At 68.7% G+C, this 26,061-nt stretch overlaps 11 protein-coding genes across 11 annotated transcripts; 5 read left to right on the top strand and 6 right to left on the bottom strand.

Moving 5' to 3' along the window:
• Positions 1-10: 10 nt before the first annotated feature.
• Positions 11-1,602, bottom strand: FA09DRAFT_328695 (hypothetical protein). Its single transcript, XM_025741876.1, has 3 exons — positions 1,488-1,602; positions 1,225-1,430; positions 11-1,096 (listed from the first exon to the last, which is right to left on the bottom strand). The coding sequence occupies exons 1-3, from the start codon at positions 1,543-1,545 to the stop codon at positions 92-94; spliced, it is 1,269 nt and encodes a 422-aa protein (XP_025599546.1). The 5' UTR covers positions 1,546-1,602; the 3' UTR covers positions 11-91.
• Positions 1,603-2,498: 896 nt separating this feature from the next.
• Positions 2,499-6,492, top strand: FA09DRAFT_345441 (hypothetical protein). The gene is made up of 10 exons (XM_025744696.1): positions 2,499-2,808; positions 2,940-3,286; positions 3,339-3,407; positions 3,459-3,616; positions 3,669-3,732; positions 3,786-3,953; positions 4,006-4,644; positions 4,698-5,353; positions 5,407-5,882; positions 5,939-6,492. The coding sequence occupies exons 1-10, from the start codon at positions 2,643-2,645 to the stop codon at positions 6,304-6,306; spliced, it is 3,111 nt and encodes a 1,036-aa protein (XP_025599545.1). The 5' UTR covers positions 2,499-2,642; the 3' UTR covers positions 6,307-6,492.
• Positions 6,493-6,581: 89 nt separating this feature from the next.
• Positions 6,582-7,274, bottom strand: FA09DRAFT_328693 (ubiquitin related modifier 1). Its single transcript, XM_025741875.1, has 4 exons — positions 7,215-7,274; positions 6,908-7,153; positions 6,734-6,843; positions 6,582-6,681 (listed from the first exon to the last, which is right to left on the bottom strand). Exons 1-4 carry the CDS (start codon positions 7,244-7,246, stop codon positions 6,674-6,676), a joined length of 396 nt encoding a protein of 131 aa, XP_025599544.1. The 5' UTR covers positions 7,247-7,274; the 3' UTR covers positions 6,582-6,673.
• Positions 7,275-7,477: 203 nt separating this feature from the next.
• On the top strand, positions 7,478-9,404 carry FA09DRAFT_337410 (hypothetical protein; the record flags this gene model as incomplete). The annotated part of the gene is made up of 5 exons (XM_025743990.1): positions 7,478-7,773; positions 7,837-7,917; positions 7,979-8,327; positions 8,383-9,263; positions 9,323-9,404. 5 exons carry the CDS (start codon positions 7,478-7,480, stop codon positions 9,402-9,404), a joined length of 1,689 nt encoding a protein of 562 aa, XP_025599543.1.
• Positions 9,405-9,481: 77 nt separating this feature from the next.
• Positions 9,482-12,577, bottom strand: FA09DRAFT_337409 (hypothetical protein; the record flags this gene model as incomplete). The annotated part of the gene is made up of 5 exons (XM_025743989.1): positions 9,482-10,880; positions 10,937-10,980; positions 11,034-11,419; positions 11,478-12,093; positions 12,242-12,577. 5 exons carry the CDS (start codon positions 12,575-12,577, stop codon positions 9,482-9,484), a joined length of 2,781 nt encoding a protein of 926 aa, XP_025599542.1.
• A 163-nt stretch (positions 12,578-12,740) lies between these two features.
• Positions 12,741-14,232, top strand: FA09DRAFT_328689 (DUF55-domain-containing protein). Its single transcript, XM_025741874.1, has 7 exons — positions 12,741-13,042; positions 13,098-13,176; positions 13,235-13,253; positions 13,307-13,348; positions 13,408-13,461; positions 13,516-13,689; positions 13,746-14,232. The coding sequence occupies exons 1-7, from the start codon at positions 12,904-12,906 to the stop codon at positions 14,055-14,057; spliced, it is 819 nt and encodes a 272-aa protein (XP_025599541.1). The 5' UTR covers positions 12,741-12,903; the 3' UTR covers positions 14,058-14,232.
• A 2,497-nt stretch (positions 14,233-16,729) lies between these two features.
• On the bottom strand, positions 16,730-17,006 carry FA09DRAFT_288290 (Bromodomain-containing protein; the record flags this gene model as incomplete). The annotated part of the gene is made up of 2 exons (XM_025739928.1): positions 16,730-16,813; positions 16,881-17,006. Coding segments are annotated over 2 exons (210 nt in total), but the record flags the coding sequence as incomplete, so codon positions are not given.
• Positions 17,007-18,344: 1,338 nt separating this feature from the next.
• FA09DRAFT_305953 (mitochondrial carrier) lies at positions 18,345-21,050 on the top strand. The gene is made up of 6 exons (XM_025740520.1): positions 18,345-18,622; positions 19,103-19,500; positions 19,659-19,773; positions 19,832-19,966; positions 20,024-20,530; positions 20,591-21,050. The coding sequence occupies exons 1-6, from the start codon at positions 18,455-18,457 to the stop codon at positions 20,777-20,779; spliced, it is 1,512 nt and encodes a 503-aa protein (XP_025599539.1). The 5' UTR covers positions 18,345-18,454; the 3' UTR covers positions 20,780-21,050.
• Positions 21,051-21,054: 4 nt separating this feature from the next.
• On the bottom strand, positions 21,055-22,554 carry FA09DRAFT_359309 (TFIID-18kDa-domain-containing protein; the record flags this gene model as incomplete). The annotated part of the gene is made up of 6 exons (XM_025745091.1): positions 21,055-21,634; positions 21,696-21,962; positions 22,043-22,226; positions 22,283-22,317; positions 22,369-22,420; positions 22,474-22,554. 6 exons carry the CDS (start codon positions 22,552-22,554, stop codon positions 21,144-21,146), a joined length of 1,110 nt encoding a protein of 369 aa, XP_025599538.1. The 3' UTR covers positions 21,055-21,143.
• A 171-nt stretch (positions 22,555-22,725) lies between these two features.
• Positions 22,726-23,562, top strand: FA09DRAFT_359308 (hypothetical protein; the record flags this gene model as incomplete). The annotated part of the gene is made up of 2 exons (XM_025745090.1): positions 22,726-23,482; positions 23,553-23,562. Exons 1-2 carry the CDS (start codon positions 22,737-22,739, stop codon positions 23,560-23,562), a joined length of 756 nt encoding a protein of 251 aa, XP_025599537.1. The 5' UTR covers positions 22,726-22,736.
• A 164-nt stretch (positions 23,563-23,726) lies between these two features.
• FA09DRAFT_359307 (hypothetical protein) lies at positions 23,727-25,845 on the bottom strand (the record flags this gene model as incomplete). Its single annotated transcript, XM_025745089.1, has 7 exons — positions 23,727-24,055; positions 24,117-24,204; positions 24,264-24,510; positions 24,563-25,075; positions 25,149-25,300; positions 25,358-25,685; positions 25,742-25,845. 7 exons carry the CDS (start codon positions 25,843-25,845, stop codon positions 23,727-23,729), a joined length of 1,761 nt encoding a protein of 586 aa, XP_025599536.1.
• Positions 25,846-26,061: the final 216 nt, after the last annotated feature.

Raw genomic sequence — 26,061 nt, 5'->3', positions numbered from 1 at the left:
CGCGCGTGTCAGGCAGAGCAGGTGATGGATTCGTCGTGAGGGTCATGTGTAGGGTATGTAGTGTGTTTCCGCATCAGACTGAGCGCAGCTATCAGCCGCGCTCGCGCGCCCGTGTCTCCTCCTCGAGCTTCTTGGCAAACGCCACGAGGTCCTCGTCATCATCGTCGTCCTCCTCTTCCTCCTCTTCGCCCGACCCCCACTCCTCGCTCTCCGAGCCGGAGTCCTCCTCGTCGGCGTACGCCGGCACAGTGCGGCGCGTGGGCGGCGGCACCCATGCGGCTGCTTGGCTCTGGCTGTGACTTGGCAGCGAGGCGGATGGTCGGCCAGGTGTGTCAGGCGCCGTCAGCTCCAGCGCGGCGTTGCGACCCCCGGCAGATGCCTTAGGCGACACGCCGCGTGATGACAGGGCTGCGCCCTCCTCCTCGTCCTCGTCCGAGTGCGCATGCTCCAGCGCAGCCGTCAGCTGGCGCGCCAGCGAGTCGTCTGACTCCTCGGCGCCGTCGCTGTCGGACATGGCCCCGGCCTCGGCTGGCTCAGGCGCCGCAATCGGTGCAGCGGTCGAGCTTGCCTCGCCAGTGGCCCGCGGGCGCAACGTGCGCGTCTCCGCTACGAGCGCATTCGGCGGCGAAGCGGCGCCAGAGCGAGAGGGCGTCGTCTTCTCCACCGACGCAGGCCCCGCACTCGCTGCCGCGCCGCTTGCTCGAGAGCTGCGGCGCAGTGCCTCGCGCGGCGGTGGTGCAGTCGGAGCCTCCTTGTCCGCCGCCTCAGCGTCAAGCGTCGCCAGCGCCCGCTTGCGCGTCGTAGTAGCCGAAGCGCGTCGCTCGTGCGATGACCTTCTCTCCGGCTCTGCTGGTGCTGGCTGTTTCGTCTTGCCGCTGTTGTCCGCCGTCAGCGGCGTGCCGCTGCCGCTGCCGCCAGCGCTGTTGCGGCCTGCGGCTGCGCGGCGCGGCCGCGAGCTGCCTGCTGCCGGGGTAGAGGTGGACGGCGACGGTGCAGGAGGATCGGCGAGCACCTCGCGCGCCTGTGAGGAGAGCGTAGAGTGCGTACGGTCATGCCGCAGCGTGTAGGTGGCCTGCAGCGGCGCCAGCAGATAGGCCTGTGAAGCGGACACAGAGCGTCAGCCCGAGGGCGAGCAGAGCGATGCAGCTGCCAATGACCAGGTATCGCGACCCTGTGACCAGAGGGCACTGCTCGTTGCCTTGTCCAGCACGCTTCTGCACTCACCTGCCGCTCCTCATCCCACGTCGCGACCCAGTCCGTCTCCTTTGCCGGCGCACGCTCGCCGCGCCAAGCTGCGCCCTGCTGCGCTGCGCCCTCGGCCGAGGAGGCCGCAGGACGCTCCAGCACCCACGGCGCACTGGCGCTCGGCACGGGCACGTGCAGCACGCCGCCAGCGCTGGGCTGCGGTGCGGCGGGCGGCGCAAAGTTGACTGTGCGGCGCAGAAGCGTCAGTGAGGCCCAGGCGGCGAGGCGAGAGGCTCACGCACGCCGCACGGAGAGATGTGCGCCTGCATCGGGGTGGAGAAAGGCGGGATATGTCGTCATGCTGGGCGCGTGCCCCGAGTGCGAAGCGAGGGGCGCAACTGAGGTCGAAGTGAGAAGATGGCAGCGAGAGGGCGGAGGAGTGGAGGCAGCTCTCGGACTCAGGCATGGCCAGCGCGGCACGTGCACCTTGCGTCGGGCCGGGCCGCCGAAGACAGCCGACCGCCATCGCAGGCATCACGTGCAGTCGAGACGCTCCAAGCCACTGTCTGCCTCCTCCCTCCCCTTCCCCCTCACTCAGCTTGTGTCCTCCCTCATCCAGCCCCTCCTGCGGTCACTTGCGGCCTCTGGCGGCAGCCCTAGGCCCTCAGCAAGCGTTCCCAGGCGCTCTCCGGATATACTGGCTGGCGTGCGGTCCGAGCGCCGCGTTGACAGCTGCGCGTGCGACTCCGGGCGCGTGCCGCGGGCTATTTCCCCAGAAACGAGCGTGCGGATCGGCGGTGCGTTGCGGTGTGAGAGAGCAGCCGCCGCGCCGCGCGCCGCTCTCGCTTGCCGAGGCGCTCTTTTGTGCGGCAGCGACGCCGCGCTTGCTCGGCGGCGAGGCTTGTTGGGTCGGGTGCAAAAGAGACATCAGAGCTCGTTCGGTGTGAGGCGGCGCCGCTGGCTCGCAAAGTTGATAGAGCTGCTGCGGCGCGGTCCGGATGCCGGACAGCGAGCTCCGCCTTGCACACTTGCGCACTTCGCTCCGATGTCTGCTGCCCTGGCGGCTGGCGTCCCTTGTACCTGGCTGCTGGACGATGTGGCTAGCAAGTGATTGGATGCCTAGTACTCTGAACGAGGGCAATCCGCACGGGATGGGCGTCTGCTCCGTCGGCGAGGCGGAGGAGGCCGGCGGCGTGCGAGGCGAAGAAGCTCGTGCCCTCGCTTCGGTGCGTGCGGCTGTCGTGTTCCGCTGCCGTGCCGGCACGACTCGCGACGCTCCGGCTCTGTTCGCTTCTCTCCTTTCACCTCTCCACCACCTCTGCCGCATCTCACCCACTAGTCTAGCGCATCGACGACACCTCTCCTCACCTCCACCTCATCTAGTTCTGTGCAGCGGCGTGACTCCCGGCCGCGAGCTCTCTCGCATCCGCTTCCGCCTGTCTTCCCGCCTCGGCGCCATGGCCACGTCGGCCAGCGGCACGGCCGGACTGCGGCAGCGCACCGGCGCCGCTGCTGCTGCCAACGGCGCAGCGCGGCAGGAGCGTCCTGTCAGCCCGCAGAGGAAGCAGGATGCCGCAGAGGAGAAGGAGCCGCATGTGCTGGGCCGCACGCCGGATGGCACGGGTGAGTGCAGCCTGGACGAGGCATGCTGGAGACACTGTGGCTCGCTAAGGCGTTTGAGGATGTACTCTCAAGTTTCCCTTGCGCCTAGCTAGCAGAAGTGCTGCAGAGCCTCTCTGACGTCCGCTTCGCAGTCTTCCCGGTGCCCACGACGCCGGACATGCTCACCTCGATCTTTTCGCCCTGGGCGCCCAAGACGCCGCTCGACATCCTGACGATCGCGACGCTCTCGCTGCAGATCGTGCTCTTCTTCATGCTGCCGCGGCGCGGCGCTCAGGTCTTCTTTGCGCTCTACTTTGCCTTCTGGCGCGCGGCGTACAATGCCGGCCTCGGCTGGGTGCTCAAGCAGCAGTCCGAGCGCCGCTGGATCATCCGCGTCGTGAAGCGCGAGGGCTGGATGGACAGCAAGCGTGCGCCCAAGGTGTACGGCGCCATCCGCAAGCACCTCGAGACAAAGATGGGCGCCGGCTATGAGTTCGAGGTGAGCCGCATCGCTGGGCCATACTCTGTCCTGCTATTCTGACGCGCTGCAGAAACTGCCCGTCGAGTACAACATCTGGCTGCTCTTCCGCTCGATGGTGGATGTGATCCTGCTCAATGATGTGAGCAGCCGCGATTGGCCTGCATGCAGCCTCGTCTGACGCTCGGCGCAGTTCGTGGCCTACTCGCTCTTCGCCTTCTCCTGCACGCGCCTGCCCGAGGGGCACAGCGTCATGATGCACGTCTTGCGCTGGGCCGCTGGCTGGGCGCTCATCTTCTTCAACCTCTGGGTCAAGATGGACGCTCATCGTGTCGTCAAGGACTACGCCTGGTGAGCACCCGTCGCTAGAGCTCAGTCCGGCGAGGCTGACGCGAGAGTGCAGGTACTGGGGCGACTGCTTCTTCCTTTGCCTCCAGTCGCTCGTCTTTGACGGCGTGTATGAGCTGGTGAGTCTGCTCTGCGAACGCTTCGACGATACCCTACTCACCCGTCGCTGCAGGCGCCGCATGTGATGTACTCGATCGGCTACGCCGGCTACTACGGCCTCTCGCTCGTGTCGGGCTCGTACGCCGTGCTCTTCCTCTCGCTCGCGGCACACGCCAGCCAGTTCGCCTTCCTGCTATGGTTCGAGAACCCGCACATCGAGCGCGTCTATGGCGAGAAGAAGGTGCGTGCGCCTTGCCATCTCACCGTTTCAGCAGCTGACTCGCCGTACTCAGCCACTTGCTGCGCGTGTGCCGCTGCACGCTGCTCCGTACAATGCCGCATCGGCGGACGCTGCCAAGGGCCAGGGCGAGGCAAGACGGCCGCGTGCCGACTCGGAGGTGCCCTCGCCGCATCCCGCACTGAGCTCCGGCGCCGTCTCGGAGGCACCGACCCCGTCAGCGACGCACGGCACCTCAGCCCCGACATCCGACTCCGAAGACGACGAGGAGATCCGCGCCGCACCGCGCCCGACGCCTGCGGCCAGCTCGGACGAGGCAATCCGGATGCGCATGCAGGCCGAGCGCGAGAGCCGCACGCGGGCCACGAACCTGCACGACCTGCACCACCGCATCTTCCGCCGCGATGTCGTCGTGTTCAAGAACCTCGACCCGCTGCGCAGCACCGACTTCCTCCTGCTCGTCGGCGCCTTCTACGCGCTCTTCCCGCTGCTGCTGCCGAGCAACATGGGCAGCAACTGGGCCATTGCACTCGCCTACTTCAACGCACTTGCATGGCGCGCCTTCCACTCGGGCGGCCTGGGCGCCATCCTCAACGCGCAGAGCAACAGCAAGTGGATGGTGCGCCACTTCCTCAAGAACTACTCGTACGCCCAGAGCAGCGATGCGGTGTACGAGGCTTTCGACTCGTGGAAGGTGAGTCGAGGCGAGAGGGAATGCCGATCGCGGCGCTGATTATCCGCCACCAGGTCATCTACAACACCTCGCTCGTCATGACGTACACGTCGTACTGTGTGCTGTGCTGGAAGTGCTACGTGCCGCTGGGCCGCGAGTGGACCGTCGGCACGGACCTGCTGCGCCACGTCGTCGGCCTGCTGCTCATCGCCGTGCACATGTGGGCCGCCAACGACTCGTACAACGTGCTCGGCCCGTTCGGCTGGCTCTACGGCGACTTCTTCATCGACGAGTTCCCGCACCAGCTGCACTCCGTCGGCATCTTCCGCTTCCTCAACTCGCCCGAGCGCAGCGTGGGGCAGGCGGCGTTCTTCGGCCTGAGCCTGATCTCCGGCTCCAAGCTGCCGCTGAGCATGGCCATCATCAGCCATGCGGCGCACTGGGCCTTCCTCTCGGCCGTCGAGAACCCGCACATGCGCAAGCTCTACGGCCAGGCCGCCGTGTCGCGCGAGGGCGGCGTCACGAAGCAGCTCAAGGGCGTGGCGACGCGCAACGCCGGCCTCTTCAAGGCTGCCCAGGACCACCCGCGCGTCAAGGAGATGCGCGCCGAGCTCGAGCGCGTCCAGCGCGAGGCGGGCACGCGCCTCGAAGACTTTGGCTCGAAGTTCGACGGCATGCTGCAAGATACGCGCACGCTGCTGCAGCAGAGCAAGGACCGCCTGCTCATCGTGTAAGTCAGACCGCGAGCACCTGCTGAATCTGTGCTGACCTCGCCGTACGTAGCCGCGTCGGCAACGACATCTCGACGATCGAGCGGTCCCAGTACCGTCTCGAGGTGCAGCCGTCGGCGAGCGGCAACATGCGCTTCCACCTCGGCGAGGCCATCAACGTCAAGTGGCGCGCGCCGTCGTCGCACTCGCGCCGCGACTGGATCGGCGTGTACCTCGTGAGCCGGCTCGGCGGCCCACGCGGTGCCGACGACGAGCACCGCCTCGTGACGAAGATCTCGTCGCACGGCAAGTGGATCGGCGTCATGGCCGACGAGTGGGACGGCGACGTGCACACGGGCGCCCTGCCCGCCACGCCCGCCGCTGCCGGCGACGACGGCTCCAAGCCGCTGCCGTCGCCGAGCAGCGCGAACGGCGCGGCGCTCTTCGAGGGCGCACGCCTGCCCTGGCAGACCGGCATCTACGAGTTCCGCTACCACCACGATGCAAAGCACAACGTGCTGGCGCGCAGTGCGCAGCTCGAGCTGTACGGTGAGTCGCTGATGCGGGTGCCGCCAGAGGTGCACAAAGCTGAGGCCGTTGCGCAGTCGACAAGCCGTCAGACGTGCTCTCGTTCGACGACACATATCGCGCGCTCGGTCGCATCGTCACGAACGCTCTCGAGGGCGACGCAACGCACGCGCCTCGCTCCCAGACCGGGCGTCCACAGGCGGCGCCCGGCACAACAGAGCTGCCGGCCGGGCGGCAGTCGGACGAGGACGCCGACGACTTTACAATCTGGGAGCGCGCGCAGGCCAAGCGCATCGCCGCGGGCATCCAGCAGGCGTTCGACGTCGAGTATGCGCCCGACGTCGTCGTCGCCGTGGCCAACGTGCGGCGCCTGGCGCAGGACATCGTCGAGGCGCGCCGCCTGCTCGATCCGCACTTCCACCCCAACCTGGCGCCGCAGCAATAGCTGATGCGGCGTATTGCACACGCCGCGCCACAACTGAGCTTGCTGCTCTTTGCTCCATCTCCTCCTCCTGTGGCGGCATCGCCCTGCCCAACTCTTCCCGCACACCCTATATAGAGCAGCTGCAGGCATTGATGCGCAACGCATCGTGAGCCGCGCTGGACCCAAGAAATGAACGCCATACCTCGCCGTCGCTGCCTGCGCTGATGCGCGCTAGGCGGAGACTCGCTCATCGGAGCGACGGCGCTGCTTCGCTCTGCAAGCAGCATGTCGGCGTCCCGACGAGAGCATCCGGCCACAGTATGAAGCTCGTCCAGCGAAGCCCGGCGCTACGCACGCGCTGCGCTTGTGTCATATGTCATGAGCATTCTCACCCGCCTGAGAGCAGCGTCAGCGCCTGGTGGTCTAGGCCGGCACAAGCGCCGCTCACCGTGCAGCGTGCTGATGAAGGCGACGCTGTCGCCGTCCTGCAGCACGTAGGCGCCCTCGCCCTCGAGCTCCCAGTCCGAGTCGTTGATGAGCACCAGCACGCCTGCGCGGCTGCGAGAAGAAGCGGTTCAGTCAGCATGTCCACTGCAAGTGGCATCCTTTGCGCTCTGCTCACACGCCGTCGCCCTCGACGAGCATCTCGGGCCGCTCGACGAGCACGTTGTGCGCGACGTACTGCAGCAGGAAGCGCATGTCTGCGCGCCGCCGCTTGGCCTCTGTCGCTGCTGCTGTGGCGTCGCCGTCGCTGCGCGCGGGTGCCGTGACGGGCACGCCGTCGAGGGCCGCGTCGTCGACCCAGGCGGGCACGGTGAGCGCGTGCGTCTTCTGCTTGGGCGTCGCGGTGAGCAGCTCGGTGCCGCCGCTGGGGGCGAGGCCGGTCAGCGGACGCTGCTGCAATGCGAGTGCTTGCGAGTGCGCCTCACCCGAACTCGATGTTGATGCGCAGCGTCTCCATGCCTGCCTGCTTCTCTTGCTGCTCGACTTGCTGCGGTGTGGACGTGGGAAGCAAGACGCAGAGAGCGCGTCATCGAGCGTGGCCAAGGGTGCAGCGGCTGTGCGCGCTGGCCCGACGCCGCCCCGCGCCAAGCTGTCAGCCGGCGGCTCGCGCTCGCGCCTCTTGCCTCTGCTCCACACGCTCCACCGCACCGCACATACACCCGGCACTCTTGCTGCCCCGCCCGCCAGCATGGCACACGACGAGCGCCGGCCGTCGGCGTCGCGCTTCGCCGGCTTCACCTTCCACCTGCCCAACGTCTGGTCGCGCCAGCCGCACAACGGCTATGCCGCCCTGCCGCGCGACGGCGACGGCGGCGACGAGGACCACAGCGCGGCGGCGGAGCATGGCGCGGCGGTGGCAGAGCGCGAGGGCGCCATGCAGCACGGCGCAGAGGCGACCGATGAGTGGCGCCAGCTCAGCACCGTCGGCCGGTTGTGCGTGTATGCGGCGTTCGGCACGCTCGGCGCCGCCGTGCTGCTGCCCTTGTGAGTGGCCGGTGCTGAGTGCGATGCCGCTGCGGCACACATCGCTGACGCTGTGCCGAGCAGCAACACGCTCATCACGCCGTCGGAGTACTACCGCGCCCTGCTCGCCGGCTCGGCGTACGAGGCCAGCTTCATGAGCTGGATGTGAGTCGCGTGTGCCGGGCATGCCGCTCCTCTGGGCCTCGCGCTGATGTCTCCACCGCAGCGTGCTCACGTATAACGCCGGCACGATCATCTTTGGCGCCCACGCCACCGCCACGCTCGAGAGCACGACGCCGCTGCGGCGCATGCTGCGCTCCGGCATCACCGTGCTCGCCGCTCTCGTCCTGCTGGCCGCCTACGTCTTCCTGCACCAGCTGGGCCCCAGCGTGCACGCCGGCGACGCGGCACCCAAGACGCCGCGCGCCGACGGACAGGCTGTATTCCCGGCGCTGCTGGCAGTCGCGGCCGTCATGGCTGCCGCCACGGCGTACCTGCAGAGTGCCGTCGTGGCACTCAGCTCTACGTTCGGCGCGCGGCCGATGGGCCTGATGCTCGCCGGCCAGGGCGTGGTGGTGAGTGTCGCAGCTCAGCGCCTGTGCTGGCACCTCTCTGACAAGATGCGCGCAGGGAGTAGTCGTCTCTCTCATCCAGCTCTTCGCAACGCTGGCGGCCCAGGCTGAGGCCCGCTCCGCCGTAGCGCTGGGCCACAAGGTGCCCGACGCACGCCTCGAGGCGCGCGACTCGGCCGTCGTCTTCTTCACCTGGAGCGCCGTCTTCATGCTGCTCAGTCTCGTCGTCATCGTGCTCCTCTCGCGCTCGGCACTCTACCGTGCCGTCTCGGCGCGGCAGGCTCGGGCGCGAGAGCTGGTCTCGCCGGCCGGCGCGCCGCTGAGCGTCGGCAGCGACCCGCGCACGGCGGGCTGGGAGGAAGGCAAGGGCTTCGGACGCTACATCCCGCACTCGATGCGCGACGGCGCCGCTCGCATCCGCAGTGTGCAGTCGCAGGTGATTGCGATGAGCGTGTGCATTGCCTGGTGCTTCATCGTCACGATCGCCGTCTTTCCGTCGCTCAGCAGCCGCGTGCGGCCGTGGCCCACGGCGACGCCGCCCGAGGACGAGCCGAGGTGGCGCGACCCGCTCGTCTTCGTGGCGCTGCACTATGTGCTCTTCAACGCCGGCGACCTCGTCGGACGCATGCTGCCCACGCTGCTGCCGCGCCTCTTCCTCCTCGAGGCGCGCCGCGCCATCATCTTCTGGAGCGGCATGCGCGAGGGCTTCCTCGGCCTCCTGCCGCTCTGCAACGTCTCGCACGCCGCCGCGGACACGCCGGGTCGTCGCGCAGTCGTGGCGGCCGTCGCTGTCGCGGCGACGGCGGGACGGGCGGCGCGCTTTGGCGACGCCACCTTCTTTGCGCTCATGGTGCTCCTCGGCCTCTCCAACGGCGTGCTGAGCACGAGCATCTTCATCTCCGGCCCCAAGCGGCCCGGCGTCAAGGAGGACGAGCGTCCGTGAGTAGCAGCTGTCATCTTTGCAGGCGCGACATACACTGACACGCTCTCCTCGCCAGTCTTGCTGCGACGATCATCTCCTTCTGGCTCACCGTCGGCCTGGCGCTCGGCAGCGGCGCAAGCTTCCTCTGGGCCCGATGACGACTTTCTCACGCACGCGGCTCGCTAATGTCACTCTGGTATTACCGCACACGCGAGCGACATCGCCGCAAGGGGAGCTATCGCGGCTGTCCGCCGTTGTTAAGCATCTGCTGCAGCAGAGCAAAGTCACTGCCCGGATCGCCGAGGTTCTGGTTGCTGCCGAATGCGTTGGGCGCACCCCAGCCCTGCGGCTGCGCCATGGGTATGCCGCCGGGCTGCCCCGGCTGCATCATCTGCGGCATGCCGCCCATGCCGCCCTGAAATTGGCCCTGCGGCTGCGGCGGCTGTTTGAGGCCATCAACGCTGAGGCCCAGGGAAGCAGCTAGAGCAGCAGCATCGGCCGCGCTGATGGCGCATGCACCTGGCGCGCCGCCCATGTTCGACATGCCGGCCGAGCCCGGGATGTTCCAGCCCTGTCCGCCGGACTGCGGCTGGCCCATGTTCGGCTGGCCCATGCCGCCCTGCATCTGCATCTGCGGCTGCCCGGCGTTGGGGTCGAAGTTGAACGCGTTGAGGAACGCAGTGTTGAGCATGGGCGGCTGCGGCGCGCTGGCCTGCGACATGTCGAAGCCACCGAGATTGCCCCAGAGCTGCTGCTGCTGTTGCTGCGGCGGCTGCGGCGCTTGCTGCGGCGGCGGCTGTCCGAGAGGGACCTGTGGCTGTCCAGGACGCATCTGCTGCGCCTGCATCTGGCGTGCCACTGCCTGGGCGGCCTGCTGCGCCTGCTGGTGCATGAACTGCGTCTGCGCCAGCGCCTGCGCCTGCTGCAGCGGATTGTTGGCCGCCGTCGGGCTGGCCAGGGCAGGAGCTGCACCTGCTGGGCCGGCGCCGGCGGCCCGCTGGCGCATGAGGTTCGCGGCCAGCTGCCGCTGCATGGCAAGCTGCTGCGCGGCCTGGAGCGAGACGGGCTGCGTCGGCGCTGGAGGTGTGGCCTGCGCCTGAAACAGCGCTTGTGGCGGAGCGGCACTGCCCGGCGCGCTGCCCAGTGCGGAGGTGGGCTGCGTGGCTGGCGGTATGGAGACGGAAAGCGGCGCAGCGGACGGCGGCGCTGGCGGAGCGACAGATGTGGTAATCGGCGGGCCGCCGGCTGCCGCCTGCGCCTGCTGTGCGGCTTGCGCCCGCTGCTGGGCGACCTGCGCCATCTGCGCCAATGGCACTTGGTCCTTGAAGACCAGGCCCAGCAGCCGAGGCGGCGATGGCGTGCCCGGTGCGCTGACGGGCGTGGCGACGAGCACGATGCCGGCGCCGGGCGCGCCATGTGGAATGAACGCGCACGACTTGCGCTCGCGCAGCATGTTGGCCAGCGTCGTGTAGATGCGCTCGTTCGCCAGCGGCAGCGGCGGCTCGCCGGGCACGGCCTGCTTCGTCGCGAAGAGAATGGCGGGCACTTGATGCGCCGCCACGTAGCTGTGCAGAGACGCAAGATCGAGACTGGACACTTGCGCAATGGTCAGGCGCGCAGGCCAGGGCAGCACGCTGAGAAGCGCTCGAGGATCAGTGGACGCCCGCAGAGAGATAGTCAGGCGACTCACAGCGAATCCTTGGGCGTTTTGGCGCTGACATTGGCCGAGACCATCTAGATGCGGAGCTTCAGACGCAGTCGAGCACCGCAGCCCGCATCGCACTCACCGTCGAGACTTCGCGCTTCGTCCCAGTCGCGTCGGTGATGGTCCAGCAGATGCTGCCCGACCACACAGAGGGGGGACCGCTCGCGCCTGGAGCCTGCTGTGGAGCAGTCGCAGCTTGCGGCGCACCAGGCACAGCTCCTGGCGCCGAGCCAGCAGCCGGCTTCGCTCCAGCGTTGGCGGCAGCTTGCTGCATCTGCAGCTTCGCCGACTCTGCCGCCTGGCGCGCAATCTTGAGCACCGCCTCCGACACGCCCGACGCGATGCTGCAGAGCTCGGCGTCGCGGTGCAGCACGGAGAGCAGGCCGAAGAACATGTTGCTGTCGGGAATGGGCGCGCCGGTGGTGACAATCTTGGCCTGCGCATGCACCTGCTCAAGAGCGGTGCGCACTGGACAGCGGCGCGTGAGTCACCGCTACGGGCTGCCGGCAGTCCCAGACCAACTCACCGTCCGACTTGATCTTCTCCAGCCCCTTGCGCCGCGCCGGATCTGGATTGCCCGCGGCGCTCATCGCCTCGAGCGCCGCATTGGCATTCTTGGCGATGCCCTGGAAGTGCGTCTGCACGAACATGAGCTTCTGCAGCGCAATGCGTGCCTGCGGATCCTGCACGATGGACGGCGGCAGTGTGATCTTGTTGGGTGCTGCACCGGGCTGCGGCGCGGGCGCAGCTGGCGCGGGTGCGGCAGCTGGCGGCACCCCGCTTCGAGAGGGCGCAAAACCGCGCAGCAGCGCAGTCCCGCTAGCTGATGAAGAGAGCAGCGCCGAGACATCTGCCGCAGGCATGTCCTCGGCGGTCGAGACGGACGTGTGCAGCTTGCGCGCATCGTCGAAGCTGCCGTCGCCCGCGGCGGGGCGGAGCAGCGTGGAGAAGTGGATGCCGTGCTCCTTGAGCGCCGCGGCGACGGAGGCGATGTCCCACGGGTGCGACGACGAGAAGCCGGCGCGCGGCACGGGCTCAAAGGAGAGCGCGAGCGGCGCGGCGAGATGCAGGATCAGGCGCGCCACGACGCTCGGCGGCGCCGGCAGCAGCGGCGAGTAGGCCTCGGGCGCGGGGGCGAGTTTCTGGCAGCCGTATGGGTGAGCTCAAGATTCTTTCGACACACTCCGGTGGGTCCGAAGGCTCTCGGTCCGCCTTGCGCTTCGCTGACGCCCGCTACGCCCACTCCGATGTGTCCGAGAGCTCTGGCTTCGCCTCGCTCTGCGCACTCACCTCGATCGCAGCGCCGAGGCCGGTGAGCACGTGCGCCTTGGCCACGGCACTGCCCTGTGCGCCGTCGAGGTGCATGCACATGTCCTCCAGCGGCTCGTCATACTTGAGCGCCGCGGCCGCCTCGTCGCGCCATGCGCCCGTGGAGCCGAGGGCCAGGAGGCCGTCGGTGTATGCGACGTGGGCGATGCGCAGGCGCGCGCCGGGGTGCAGCGAGCGCAGGCGCGCGCACAGCGGCGCCAGCTCGGGCACGGCGGCGCCGGCGTCGTCGGCAGCGGCGGCAGCGACGGGGCGCAGCAGCACGAGCTGCACCAGCGGCGCGGCCGGGTCGAGCGCCATGCTGCGTGCGTGTGAGGCGAGGTGGGTGAGAGCGGGAAGCAAGCTGCAGGCGGCCAGAGGCGCGCTCGAGCATGCCCTTGCCGCGGCCCGCCCGCAGCAGGTTGCGCCGCGTGGGGAAGCCGCGCCTCGGGGCTCCGGCTTGCCTTGGCCTCGTGCTTTCCATCAACCACATCCACTCAAGACATCCAAGCAGCGGCACTCGGCAGCACCCAGCTGTCTGCAGTACGACGAGTGCTTCCTTCACACTCTTGCGAGCGCCGCTGCTGCGAGGCGTCGTGTCCTCGCCGAGGACCTGCCTGCGCACGGCCAGCCGCCTCGCCGCTAGCATGCCGCCGTGCTGGCTGATGAAGGCCGAGCCCGACTCGCGCATCGACCCGCGCACCGGCGTCGACGTCAAGTTCGGCCTCGACGACTTTCGCGCGTCGAAGGACCAGACGACGAGCTGGGAGGGCGTGCGCAATGCCGGTCAGCCAGCGTGCAGACGCCGCCACTGGAATCTCCTGCTGACGGTGCGCCACAGAGGCGGGCAAGCACATGCGTGAGCGCATGAAGCTCGGCGACCGCGTGCTCTTCTACGCCTCCAACACAAAGGTGCCCGGGTGAGGCATGCCGTGGCGCCCGTCCGTGTCCGCACTGGCTCATTCGTCGGCCCTGCAGCGTCTCTGCGCTTGCCAAGGTCCGTTCACGCGTCCTCAGCACTCCGTTCGCTTTGCTCATGCGCTGCGCCAGATCGTCAAGGAGGGCTATCCAGACCACTCGGCCTGGGATCCGGTGAGGCATCATGCCAGCGTATGCGCACGTCCCTGCTCACCATGCTTGTCCGGCTGCAGAAGCATCCCTACTACGACGCCAAGTCCTCGGCCGACGCTCCGCGCTGGTTCATGGTGCATTCCACCGCCTCAGTGATAGTCTCGTCGCTGCTCACCGCTTCTCCGCAGGTCGATGTGCAGTTCGTCTCGGAGCTGCCGCACTTTGTGCCGCTTGCTCTGCTGCAAGACATCGCCGCGCTTCCGGCGAAAGACGCCCGGCGTAACGACATAGACTACCTCTCCGACGCCCACCTCGAGGCCCTCAAGACGATGCAGCTGCTGACGCGCGGCCGGCTGAGTGTGGTGAGTTGGATGTCAGTGGAGCTGCGCGCTCAGCGATGCTGACGGGCTGTGCTCAGCAACCCGTGGAGCAGACGGCCTACGACGCCGTCGAGCTGCTGGGCACGCGCGGCGGCTGGACGCAGTGGGTGGGCAAGTGGAACGCCGGCAAGGGCAAGGGCAAGGCCACCAAGAGCGTCAAGGCGGAGGAGGACGAGGGCGAGAGCGCCCCGGCGCCAAAGCGGCGCAAGGCCGCCGAGAGCGAGCAGAAGCCTGCCATCGTCAAGCGGGAGCCCGCTGCGCCGAGATCAAAGGCGCCTGGCAAGCCTGCCGCAAACGAGACAGCCACGTCCAGCGGCTTGCGCCGGTCATCACGCAATGCGAGCAAGTGACAGGTGTGACATTAGATGCGGAGAGTTCGGGAGGAAGCAGCAGCTCAAGGCACCCTTGGCGGCATCACCGGCTGCGCCTGTGGGCGCCACACCTCACCGGGCGGCGCATTGCGCGCCAGCGCCACGTACGCGAGGCGCAGCTCGTCCCAGAGCATGGCGTCGCGCTCCTGCTCGCGCTTGTCGGCCTCGGCCTCTTTCGACTGCACATACAGCGGCGCCGTGCTGCGCTCGCGCCGCCCGCTGGCGCGCTCGCTGAGGCCGGGCAGCAGGCGTGCGTACTGCGCCAGCAGGCGCGTGACTTGCGCAGAATCCAGCGCTGCGTCGGGCACGCGCAGCGGACGTGCAGGTGCCGAAGAGGCGGTGCCTTGCAGCGTCGAGTCCTCGTTCTGCGAGGCCTGCTGGGCAAAGTCGAGCTGCGGATTGCGCAGCAGCGAGTTGACCTCGATGGCGCGCGAGCTGGCATGCTTGAGCTCCTGCCCCAGCGAGCGGGCATGCGCGGCCTGCTGGTCGAGCAGCGAAAGGATGTGGCCCTTGCGGATTGCGTCCGCTTGAGATGCCGCAGGCAGCTTGGTGGCCGGCGGCAGAACATCGACTAGCTCGCGCAGCAGCTGCGCATCCTCGCTGCTACAGCCATCCTCACTCTTGACGCCGCGGCCGGCCTCGAGATCCTCGACGAGGGCAAGCAGGTGCTCGGCGTCCTTTGGCGCCGGCGCGCCAGCTTCCAGCTTGGCCTTCTTGCGTGGCGCCTCGTCATGTTTCGACGCTGTGCGCTCGCGTGCACGTTGCATCGCGTCCTGCACCAGCTCGCCGGCCCGCACAAGAACCTGAAGCAGGCCGCCCGTAATCGGATCGGCCACCTCATCGCGCACCCAGTCGACCAGTGGCCGATCCAGCACCGTGCCTCGCATCGTGGCGTCTTGCAGACCGCTGCCGTAGCTGATGGCAGGCGGCTCGGCCGACTCGTGCATCTCCTCCTGCGCGTCCTCGTCCATTCCTGGCGGCTGTGTCTCGGCCCGCGCCGGAGACTCGGTCATGCCTCCGGCTTGCGTCTGCTCCAGGAGCTGCGCGATGCCGCCCTCGCTGTACTCCTGCTCGCGCTCGCGCCGCCGCTCCTCGGCCGCCTCCTCCTGCGCGCGCAGACGGTCCTCTTCGGCGCGCTCCAGCTCCTCGAGCAGGTCCTCCTCTGCGTCCTCGGCGTCGCGCTCGCCGTTGCGCTCTTGCGCCAGAAGAGCGGCGCCGTTGACGAACTCGTCGAGACTGCGCATGTACGCCTCGCCGTTGGGCCCGCCCCAGACGCGCTCTCGCACCTTGTCGGCGGCGTGCAGGCCGGCGACGAGCACTTGCTCGCGCGTGCGCACGAATTGCCCAGTCGCGGAGCCCATCACGATGGCGCCGACCACGTCGGGGTTGCTGTCGATGCCCGGCGGGCAACGCGCAGAGGCGTTCATCGCTTGGGCCGTCGAGCCGAAGAGAGCGCGCGCGGCGCTCGAGGCCACATCTTCGCGCAGAGCGTTCTCAATCGTAGCGCCCTCGGTCAGCTCGAAGGGCGGCAGCCGCGTGCCAGCCGCGCCGCCGGCAGATGAGCGAATGTGGGCCTGCCACGTGCTCGGGATGAGGCCGGGGAAGAGACCGAGGTCGAGCGGATGCAGCAGACGCGAGAGAAAGGCGCGCGGATACGTCCAGTCGTCGAGGTTCGTGATGCCGAGCGCCTCGCGCTCGCGCGCCCGTTCGCGGCCAATCTTGAAGCGCCCCGTCTCCTTGTCTGCGTACGCGTCCATCGACGGGTCGTGCGGCCGCGGCCACGCAAGCGGCACCTTGGGCGGCGCGTGCGGGTCTGCGCCGACGGGGCCGTAGCCCCAGCCCGTCGGCACGGTGAATGGACTGGCCTTCTGGTCGTCAGGAACGCCTGCCACGTCGTGCGAGTAAGACGCAGTGGGCTGCTGCGGCTCAGTCGAGATGGCCACCTGCAGCGGATGCAGAATGTCGGCGCGCTGGCGAGCGATCTCGCCGGCGCGCGGCTGCAGCGTAGGGTGTAGAGGCACGATGCCCTCGACGCGCGGCAGCAGCAGGCTGGTCGTCGCCACGCCGACGCTGTCGAGGCCGAGCGGCTGCAGCAGGCTGCGCTTCTCCTCGGCCGTGAAGGAGTCCAGGTCGATGGAGCCGTCATTCTCAAACGCAAAGTTGCTCGTCGTCGTGACGGCAGCGAGCGGCGGCGGCGCGGGAGCGACGCCTGGCGTGCCTGGGCCCGAGCTGCTGAAGAAGCCCGGCGGTGCGCCCTTGTTCTTCGACTTCTTGCCGCGTGCGGCGCCCAGCTGCATGCGCCGGCGCAGTGTCTCGGGGCTGGCGATGCGCGAGACGTTGCTGGGCATGCGGAAGCGATCGGTCGCCGTGACGCTGCGGTCGCGGCGGTCGGCCGTCGAGCTGTCGCCGTCTGAGCCCTCCCAATCCATGCCGTCGCCTTCGTCGCCGTCTCCCTCATCCTCGCCTTCCTCCTGCTTGACGCCGGGCGTGCCGGGAAGGCGCGGTGTTGCGGAGGTGCGCGCCCGCGCCCGCGCCGCGCTCATGCGCGAGGGCCCGCCGGCACTGGCGAGGGCGGCCGCTGCCGCTGCCTCTTCCTCTTCTGGCAGAATCGCCGCGCCGCTCTCGCGTGCGATGGCGCGTACGCCCCAGCGCTCGAGGCGTGCTGCCTCGTTGGAGTAGATGCTGCCCGGCTGGTTGAACGTCTGTGCGTTGCCGGTGACGAGCAGGAGATCGCGCTGTGTGGCAGGGTGCGCATCAGCAGCGCAGACCGGTGCGCCGGACAGCCAAGCGCAGAGCACGCACCTGGAACTCGTCCTGCCGCCTGTATGCGCCGCTGTGCAGCCGTTTCTCCATCTTCGCAAAGTCCATGGGCTCCTTGATGACGTCCGTGTAGCCCGGCACCTCGTCTGGATTGACGGGCTCGAGGAAGAAGCCGTACGTGTCGCGGCGCTGCAGCTGGGTGAGCACGCGCTCGAGCGCCACGCGCAGCGGCTTGCGCTTCAGCACGCGCGGTGGGCGAACGCGCTTGGCCGGTGGAGCTGCACCTGGCGCCGACGGCGGCGGCGGCGCCGAGCCGCGAGACGAGGAGCTGCTGCTGCTGGACGAGGCCGACGAGGCCGAGCCGCTGCGCGAGCGCCGCCGCGGCACGGCCGGCGCCGGCATGCTGCTGCTCGACGACCCGGCCAGCGACGACTGTGGCGGCGACGTGAGGGCCGAGCTGCTGCTTGGTGGCAGCATGGCATCGGCAGCAGGCGGCGCAGCGCTGGAGAGGGTGCGGCGCTTGGCTGATGGCGCCTGTGCCGGCGCGGCGGCGGCGCGCGGCGTCGACGGCGCACTGCCATCGCCGCTGCTGCGCGCCTTGCCCTTGCCCGAGCTCGACGCAGCCCCTGTGCCAGCCAGCGAGGGTGCAGCTACTTCGGTGCGCGGCGAGGCCTGCGGCGTGCCTGTCCCTGATGCGGCAGCAGCGCGGGCGGCTGCGAGACGAGCGGCGCCGATGTGCAGCGTGATCTTGCGGCGCGGCGGCGGCGCGGCGGATGGCGCCTCATCGTGCTGTTGCGACGACGAGCTGGAGGATGGTGGCGCCATGCTAGGCTGTGCGCAGCCGCAAGGCTGGCGGGGTATGAGGCACGGCACTCGGCGTTGCCTGCTCGGTGCGGACGGGCCAGGCGAGGCGGGGGAGGAGCTCGGAGCCAGCAGACGCAGCGCTGCGAGCGCGGCGTGCGAGATGCGCCCAGAGGCCGGCGGCTGGGAGCGCTGCTTATGTCAGCATCAACGCGCCGCACCTTCCACGCGCCAGCACGAGAGAGACGCCGCGGCACGGCAGCGCCTCGCGCCGGTCGGACGTTTCAGCCCAGGCGGGCCAGCGATCAGCGAGAAGATCGTCTCGCCGCCAGCGTGGAGCTTGCAAGCAGCGGTGGGCGGGCCCGCCTGAGCAGAAGGATCGAAGGTGATCCTCTGAGTACCCTCAGCGTGCTCTGAAGGCGCTCGCTGTGACCATGTTGCGCGCCGGGGCGGGAGTGACAGCGGCACGCAAATCTCGCCCGCTGCGCCGAGGGCGAGGGCGGCGGGCGTCGCCGCATGCGCGCCGAGCACGGCGGCCGGCCGGGGATGTGCGGCGCGCGCCTCTCGCGGCTGCGGCCTGCGGGCGCTGGAGCAGCGGCAGCAACACCGCCGCGCGCCTCGAGCGCTGCCGAGCTCGAGCCGGCGTCTGACTCGCCCAGCACGATCGCAGCAGCACTCCACTTCTCTCTGACCCTCACCTCCTCAACGCACCCGGCCCGGCGCCTTCTCTGTGCGGCACCGCCTCTCGCGTCCGCCTCTTCTCGTCCATCCTCGTTCGGAGATCCGTGCCCGTCTCAGGCCGCCGCCTGCCCGCCATGTCGCGCTTCCTCTCCGGCTTCTTCCAGCCGCTGCACTGCGACGCGCCGGCGCCGCAGTCGCCGGCATCCGACGCAGAGGAGGACGACGTGGAGCGCTACCAGCATGCGCACCAGGTCGTCGTGCCGCATCTGCCCGGCGAGGGCCGCTTCACGCTGACGGCAAAGGTGCGTGTGCCGCGAGATGCGAGGTGTGCGAGAGCACAGCAGCAGGAGGATTGGGATGCGCCGCGCTGGGCGACAAGCTGTGCTGGGCGTTTGCGAGCTGCGATGAGCTCTGAGCTGTGCAGTAGCTGGTGCCTCAGAGGGCTGAGCTCCTCTGCGCGAGATTGCCGGACGGGCGGCTCCCTGCGCCCGATGCATCGGGCTCGCCCAGCTCGAGCGATCCTTGCAGAGCCGAGCTGCGGAGCATGAGCTAGCACAGCTCTGGTAGTCCGCCAGGCGCTGGCGTGCCTTGTGAAGGTCCACGCCTGGCCTGTGGCTCGAAAGTGCAGGCGGCCGGCGATCTTCGCGCGTTGCATGCGCGCGAAGATCTGGCCGCAGCTGCTGCCGCTGCTGCTGCTGCTGCTGCTGCTGCTGCTGCTGCTGGCAGGCGCCACACCTACGAGGTCTGCACACCTCGAAACGAAAGCTCATCTCTTCTCCCAGGTGTATGCGCCGACACGCGCCACGCCGGCGTTTCAAAAGCACCTCGATGCCTTCCAGCGCGAGGTGGCAGCGTCGTCGCCAGGCATGCTCTCGTACAAGGCCTCGACGGTGGCCGGCTCGTCGCCAGAAGAGACGCTCATTTGCCACGAGCTGATGATCTCCGACGACCTGGACCCGCACCCGCTGCCGCCGCCGCGCGTGCGTGGCCCGCCGAAGGCGAAGCAGTCGCAGGAGAAGGCGGAGAGCACGGTAGAGGAGGCGGAGAAGGTCGCCGTCAGCGTGCTGGCCGAGGCGGCACACTCGGCATACAACTTCGGCCTCGGCGGCATTGCCGGCGCCACGGGCGCCACGCTCGTGTACCCCATCGACCTCGTCAAGACGCGCATGCAGAACCAGCGGTGAGTGCGGCTGGAGGCGAGCAGTTGCGCGCAATCGGCGCGCTGCGATGTGCCGGGTGCAGTGCGCGCGCAGGGACGAGCGATGCGCGCTCGTGCGCGTTACGCGTGCCGCAGAGGAGCAGAAGTTGCCCTCTGGCACTCACACCCGCTGCGCGCAGGTCGTCGGTTGTCGGTGAGCCGCAAATGTACAAGAACAGCATGGACTGCGTGCGCAAGGTGTTCCGCAACGAGGGCTTCCGCGGCTTCTACTCCGGCCTGGGCCCGCAATTGCTGGTGCGTCGCTGCGTGCGCGTAGGCCGATGCACGGGAGAGCTCACGCGCTCCAATCCAGGGCGTGGCGCCAGAAAAGGCCATCAAGCTCACAGTCAACGACCTTGTCCGCGCGCACGCCAAGGACCCCAACACGGGCGCCATCACATTGCCCTGGGAGCTGTTTGCGGGCGGTGCGGCCGGTGGTTGCCAGGTGGTGCGTCGGCGCCGCATTCCGCGCGCGCATTGGCAGAGCTGACGCGCGCGCTTGTAGATCTTCACGAACCCGCTCGAGATCGTCAAGATTCGCCTGCAGGTGGCGGGCGAGCTGGCCAAGTCCGAGGGTGCGGACCGCGTGGCGCGCGGCGCGATGCACATCGTCCGCTCGCTCGGCCTCGTCGGCCTGTACCGCGGCGCCTCGGCGTGCCTGATGCGCGACATTCCCTTCAGCGCTGTGTACTTTACCGCCTACGCGCACCTCAAGGGCGACGTGTTCAACGAGGGCAAGGGCGGCAAGAAGCTCAGCTTCGGCGAGCTGCTGGCGTCGGCGAGCATTGCCGGCATGCCCGCCGCCTTCTTCACGACGCCGGCCGACGTCATCAAGACGCGCCTGCAGGTCGAGGCGCGCAAGGGCCAGGCGACGTACAACGGCATTGCCGACTGCTTCCGCAAGATCATGCGCGACGAGGGCCCCAAGGCGCTCTTCAAGGGCTCGGCGGCGCGCGTGCTGCGGTCAAGTCCGCAATTCGGCGCTACGCTCGTGATGTACGAGACGCTGAAGGTGAGCTGGGTGCGAGGAGGGGATCGGATGAGCACGCACTGACAAGCCCCGCTGCCGCAGACTATGCTGCCGTATCCCTTCGACACCGTGCAGTCGTCCGAGACGAGCCAGTCGTCGAGCCGGCCGTGGGAGGACCCGTCGCGTGGGCATGCACGCAACGCCATGCGCCTGCTGCTCGAGATGCACGAGGACTTCGGCTCTCCGACGCCGCCGCAGGGCTTCCAGCCGTTTGCAAAGACGCGCCAGTGAGAGCAGCCTCTCGCTGGGTGTGCACTCTCCTCCTCGCAGTCCCTCTTTATTTGCGTGCAGACGCACCTGTTCGACCTCTAGACTGTCCGCTGCTTGCAGTGCCGGACTCGACATGCATCCTGGCCGCCTCAGTCCGCCACTCCTCCCTCCAGACCCCGTACTTCTATCACGCCCAGCACTCGCGACCTTGTCGCTGCACTACACACCGCGCGCAGAGAGCCGTGCCCACCCAGAGACGGGCGGCAGCCCTCGGCGGCACGCTAATACACAGATGCATGCGACGCAGCGTGAGCACGGTGACGATGCGGTTGCGAAATGGTAGAATACAGGTGGGCGCAGACGGCTGAGACAGAGGCGAGACGCTTCAGATGACACGCACACGGGTGCGACGCAGCCCTCCCGGCCGCCCGCCCCAGCCCGTGCCGAGCGCAGGCGCCTTGCGCTGCAGACGCGCAAACGCCTCCTGGATGTGCGCCGGCATCAGGCTGCTCTCCTTGACGGGCGGCATGGTGAAGAGCGTGCATGCCTCGTCGGGCGAGTTGCTGCGCCGCCGCTTTGCGCCCGCACGGCTCTCCTCGGGCGAGTCGAGGCGCCGCTTGCCGCCCGTGCTGCTACTGCCTGCCGCGCCGTCTTCGCGCGTCTCGCCGTCGAGCGACGACGACGAGGCAGCGGGTGCGACAGTGCGTGACGGCCCGGCGGCAGACGAGCCCTCGAGCTCGGCCTTGATGGCCATGGCGCCGACGCACAGCTCGCGCACCACCTCGAACGCCAGAAAGCCGAGGATGTCGATGATGTCGTCGTTGGGCTTGACGTCGCTGTACGCGGCAAAGTTGATGAAGTCGCGGAACTTCTTGCCTGCCGACAGGAAGAGGGCATCAGCTGCATGCTGTGGCGCTCAAAGACGCTCCACACCCACTCTTGCGGAAGGTGAAGGACGCCTGGCGGCACTCCGAGTAGTGCACGTACTCCTCGCGCGTCATGCGCCGCGTCGCCTCGTCGGCGTCGCGCAGGCGCTGCAGGCTGTCCTCGAGCGCCTCGACGTCGTCCTCGTCGTCCTCCTCCTCCTGCTCCATGATGCCCGCGGCCGCCGAGGCCGAGGCGCCGCTCGTGAGATGCTCGGAGAACATGGTGCTCAGCTCCCACGGCAGGCGGATCTTCTTGGCTTTCGAACGGGGCAGCGCCTCTGCCATGCAGCGTCAGCCATGCATGCCCTCTATGCAGACATGCGGGCTGAGACGATGCACTGCGCCTGTGCCCACTCACCCGCATCCTCCTCGCCCGCCTCGCCGCCCTCGCTGTCCTTTGCGTTCTTGCGCACGTCCTTCCAGCTGAGGTACGTCTTGAGGCGGTTCACCTTTGCGCGGTCGGTGCGGATGAGGAAGATGAGGTCCTCGGGCGCGACGGTGCGCGAGGCGCGGCGCTGCGAGAGGCGGCGCGACTGGATGATCTGGCGACGAGAGGCGTGAGTTGAGAGCACATGCGAGCCGCACACCTGTGACGCACGAGCTCGAGCACCTGGCAGCGCACAATGTCCTCCACTGCGGGGCTGCGTCAGCCCATGCGGCGTTGCAGAAGCACGTGTGACGCACCGAGCTTGACGACGTCTGTGTGCGGATCGGTGATGCCTGCAAACACAAAGATCTGCACGCCGCGCGTCAGGCAGCCCTCGCCGCACCGGCAGCGGCGCGACGCACCATCTGCGAGATCTCCTGCAGGTAGCGGTACTGCGGCGCATCCGCGACGGGCACGGCGGCCTCCTCGGGCGCGACGGACATGCTGGCCGCGGGCGCAGAGGCGAGCGTGCGCTGGCCTGGGTGTGCGTTGAGCGCGGCGGAGGTGGTGGTCGGAAGCGAGGCGCGCGGCGTGTGGAGCAGCGGCGAGGTGAGTCGAGGCGATCGAGTCGCGTGCGCGCTGCTCTCCTTCGTGCCGCGCTGCTCCTTCTTCCCATCACCACACCATGGCCGCACTCGCCCCGCTGCGGCTCAGCGCCGCGCTCGGCCGCCGCTCGCTCCTCGCCTCGAGCTCGCGCCAGCCGCTGGCCGTGCGGCCGCTGCACGCTTCAGCAGTGCGCCTGGCCGCGCCGCCGATCCGCGACCACGCCATCCGGGCGCGCCTTGTGCGCCTCGTCGACCCCGACACGGGCTCGCTGCACGAGCAGCCGCAGTCGCCGGCGTCGATCCTGCGCTCCATCGACCCCACGCGCTACTGGCTGCAGCAGGTCAGCGCCGGCGACGACGAGACGCTGCCCATCTGCCGCCTCGTCGACAAGAAGGCCGAGTTCGACAAGGAGAAGGCCCGCCGCGCAGAGAAGAAGCTGGCCGCCGCCGGCGGGGCCGCTGGTGATGCTGCGCCCACAGCCAAGGGCGCCGGCGCCATCAAGGAGCTCGTGCTCACCTGGAGCGCCACGCCGCACGACGTGCAGCACCGCCTGCAGCAGGCGCGCCAGCACCTGCACCGCAAGGGCATCGGCGCTCGCGTCGACGTCAAGATCATCAGCAAGACGGGCAAGGGCGTGCGCGGCGGCAGCACGGCCGCCAGCCGCGCCGAGCTGCTGGCGCACATTGCCGCCTTTCTGTGCGACGAGCCGCCGTCGGAGACGCTGCATGTGCGCCGCAAGGGCGAGGTCGAGATGCTGCGCAACGAGAGTCAGGCGACGGTCTCGTTTGAGACGGCCAAGGGGCGGGGGCCGGGAGCAGCTGCTACGTGAGTCAGACGGCACACGCAGCCATGAGGACTGCGCGGCAAGTCCAGCCGGCTGACACCCACCGAGCAGTGAGGAATGAAACATAGATCAAACAAGCTCATCAGGAGTAAACGCATAAAGTGAAGCCAGGAGCGAGGTATCGGAACACAGTGACGCCAGAGACGGAGGAGGAAAGAGGGAGGAGAGGAGGAAGAGGTGCCGCGCCTCGCCAAGAAGGAACGGGAGCCGGCGTAAAACCCGCGCCTACGAGGGCGCCGCGCAGCCGAAGCTGGTTGCCGCGCCTCCGCCGCTGAAGGCATCGGCGAGGGCCAGCACGGTGCCGTAGAGGCCGAGGCCGGCGAGGGCGTAGCTGGCGAGACAGCAGACGAGCAGCAGCACCTTGACCCACGTGCCGTGCACGAGGAACGGCTTGGCGCGCAGGCCGAGCGTCAGGTCCACGTCGCCCGTCGTGATGGCGCGGCGCCAGCGCGAGGCACTGACCCACGAGTCGACGGTGACGCTCTCGCGGCCGGGCTCGAAGGCCTCCTCGGGCAGCTGCGCGTCGCGCTTGAGGAAGTACGTCAGGGTGAACTCTGCAGGCCGGGGTGAGTGCGTCAGTCATCGCCCGAGCGCTGACCAGCCAGAGCGACTCACGGAAGGGGAAGGCAAACGAGAAGGCGCCGATGCAGACGAAGCCGAGCACGGCGGTCAGGCCTCCGAGCTGCGGGATGCTGGAGCCGATCTGGAGAGGGCGACGCGTCAGCAAAGCTTCGCCAGCCAGACCAACGGCGAACGACGCACCACGAAGGCCAGGCCCCAGTACACGATGATGAGCGGCGACCAGAGCATGCGTCCGCGGCGCGTGCTGAGCGTCGGGCCCTTCAGCGCGCCCTCGACGACGAGCTTGTAGAGCACCTTGAGGCCAATGTTGCCGTAGAGCAGCGCGGCGATCGACAGCGTCACAATTGACATCGCGTTGGCAGCAGTCTGCAGTCCGTACGAGTTGAGGCCGAGATAGGCGGCCGGCATCGAGAATTGCCCCTGTTTGCTGACGGCGCGACATTAGCAATGATGCGCCAAGGTGATTTGGCCAGACTCACCTATACACCGTCGTCGCCATCACCAGGTACACGACGAGGATGAGGGACTGTCCGATGAGGGCGCTCTTCCAAAAATCGCGCGGGTTCTTCATCTCGGAGAGGATTTCGAGGAAGATCGAGGCGCCGCCGAACGCAAATACGGCGTTGCCCAGGCCGACGAGCGTCGCCTGCAGCGGAGTGCTGACGAATGCCTCAATGATCACCGGCGTGCCGTTGCTCCAGGGGTAGTCCTCGCCGAACGCCGCCTGCGCCGCGGCGATGTTGGGCCCGTACTTGGCGGCGCCGATCATGCACATGAGGCAGATGACGATGTTGAGGCCGACCGACGCCGTGGCAAAGTGTCCGACGTTGCGCAGCGTGCGGATCTGTCCGGTGATCATGCCGAGGAACATGGTGACGGACACGGCGAGCGAGAAGCACATGGTGCGTCCGGAGCCGGTGACGATCTGCGAGAGCGCCTGGCCATTGCTCAGGCAGATGATACCGACGTTGATGACCAGCTGAATGGCTTGCCTGGAGAGAAGGAAGGGTGAGTGGCAAGGCCTCGCACGATGGCACAGCGTCGCGCCCGGCCAGATCGACTCACAGCGCAATGGCGATGCCGCCCATCCACGGGCCGAGCAGGCGCGTGGCCAGGTCGCCGTACGTGCGCAGCGGGTAGCGCGCCGAGTCGAGCTTGAGGAAGAGCATGAGGAGCAGCATGGCGCCCCAGAAGGCCGTCATGCCCATGACGATGTACTGCGGCAGTAGGGTGAGCAACCGGGACGGGACTGGCGCAGCTGTGGACCGACTCACGAGGATCACGCCGGGCACCAAGCCCATCTGCGCGATGGCATACGGCGCGTTGAAGGGGCCGAGGATGTCGCAGCAGATGAGGAAGAGGACGCCCTTCCACTCGGTGTTGCGCAGCTTGAGCAGCTCATGGGTGACGCGGCGCTGCGCGGCGCTGAGGCCGTCGAACTGCGGCGACGCGAGGCCGTCGTCGGCCGCGGCGGCCGGGTAGTCGTGGTCGAGCGTGGTGGGGCCCTTCTCGGCGTCGTCCTTGCTCGTGCTCTCGGGCGTCGCGCTGCGGATGCTCTGGCCCGAGGCGCGCAGCTGCTCCTCCTCGCGCTGCAGGCGTGCGCTGGAGGAAGGTGATCAGCTATCGTCGGCGGCAGGCGGAGGCCAGGCGCAACTTACTAGTACATGTACTCGGCGAGCGAGACGTCGCTGCGGAACGGCGAGGGCAGGTGCGCATCGGCGCTGTCGCCGATGGCCACGCCGAGAGCGGGAGCCTTGGTCATGATGGGGAACTAGGGGTGGTGAGTCGGAGGGATGGGTGGTGCGGACGGAGCAGTGTCTACGTCGAGCACCTCCGTCTTTAAGGCCTTGAGGCGCCAGCCCTGGCGATAGCGCGATACACGGCGACGCTCCCGGACTGGCGTGGTCCAGGACGGTGGCGCCTCCGACTGCGGAGGTGCATCGCAGCATGCCCCGCGCAGGAGCGCGACGCGCGCGTG

The sequence above is a fragment of the Tilletiopsis washingtonensis genome (genome assembly GCF_003144115.1).
Source record: "Tilletiopsis washingtonensis strain MCA 4186 unplaced genomic scaffold FA09scaffold_6, whole genome shotgun sequence".
In the NCBI taxonomy this organism is placed as follows: domain Eukaryota; kingdom Fungi; phylum Basidiomycota; class Exobasidiomycetes; order Entylomatales; genus Tilletiopsis; species Tilletiopsis washingtonensis.
Note: the sequence above shows the minus strand (reverse complement) of the source record. Positions and strands in the feature narration are given on the sequence as shown.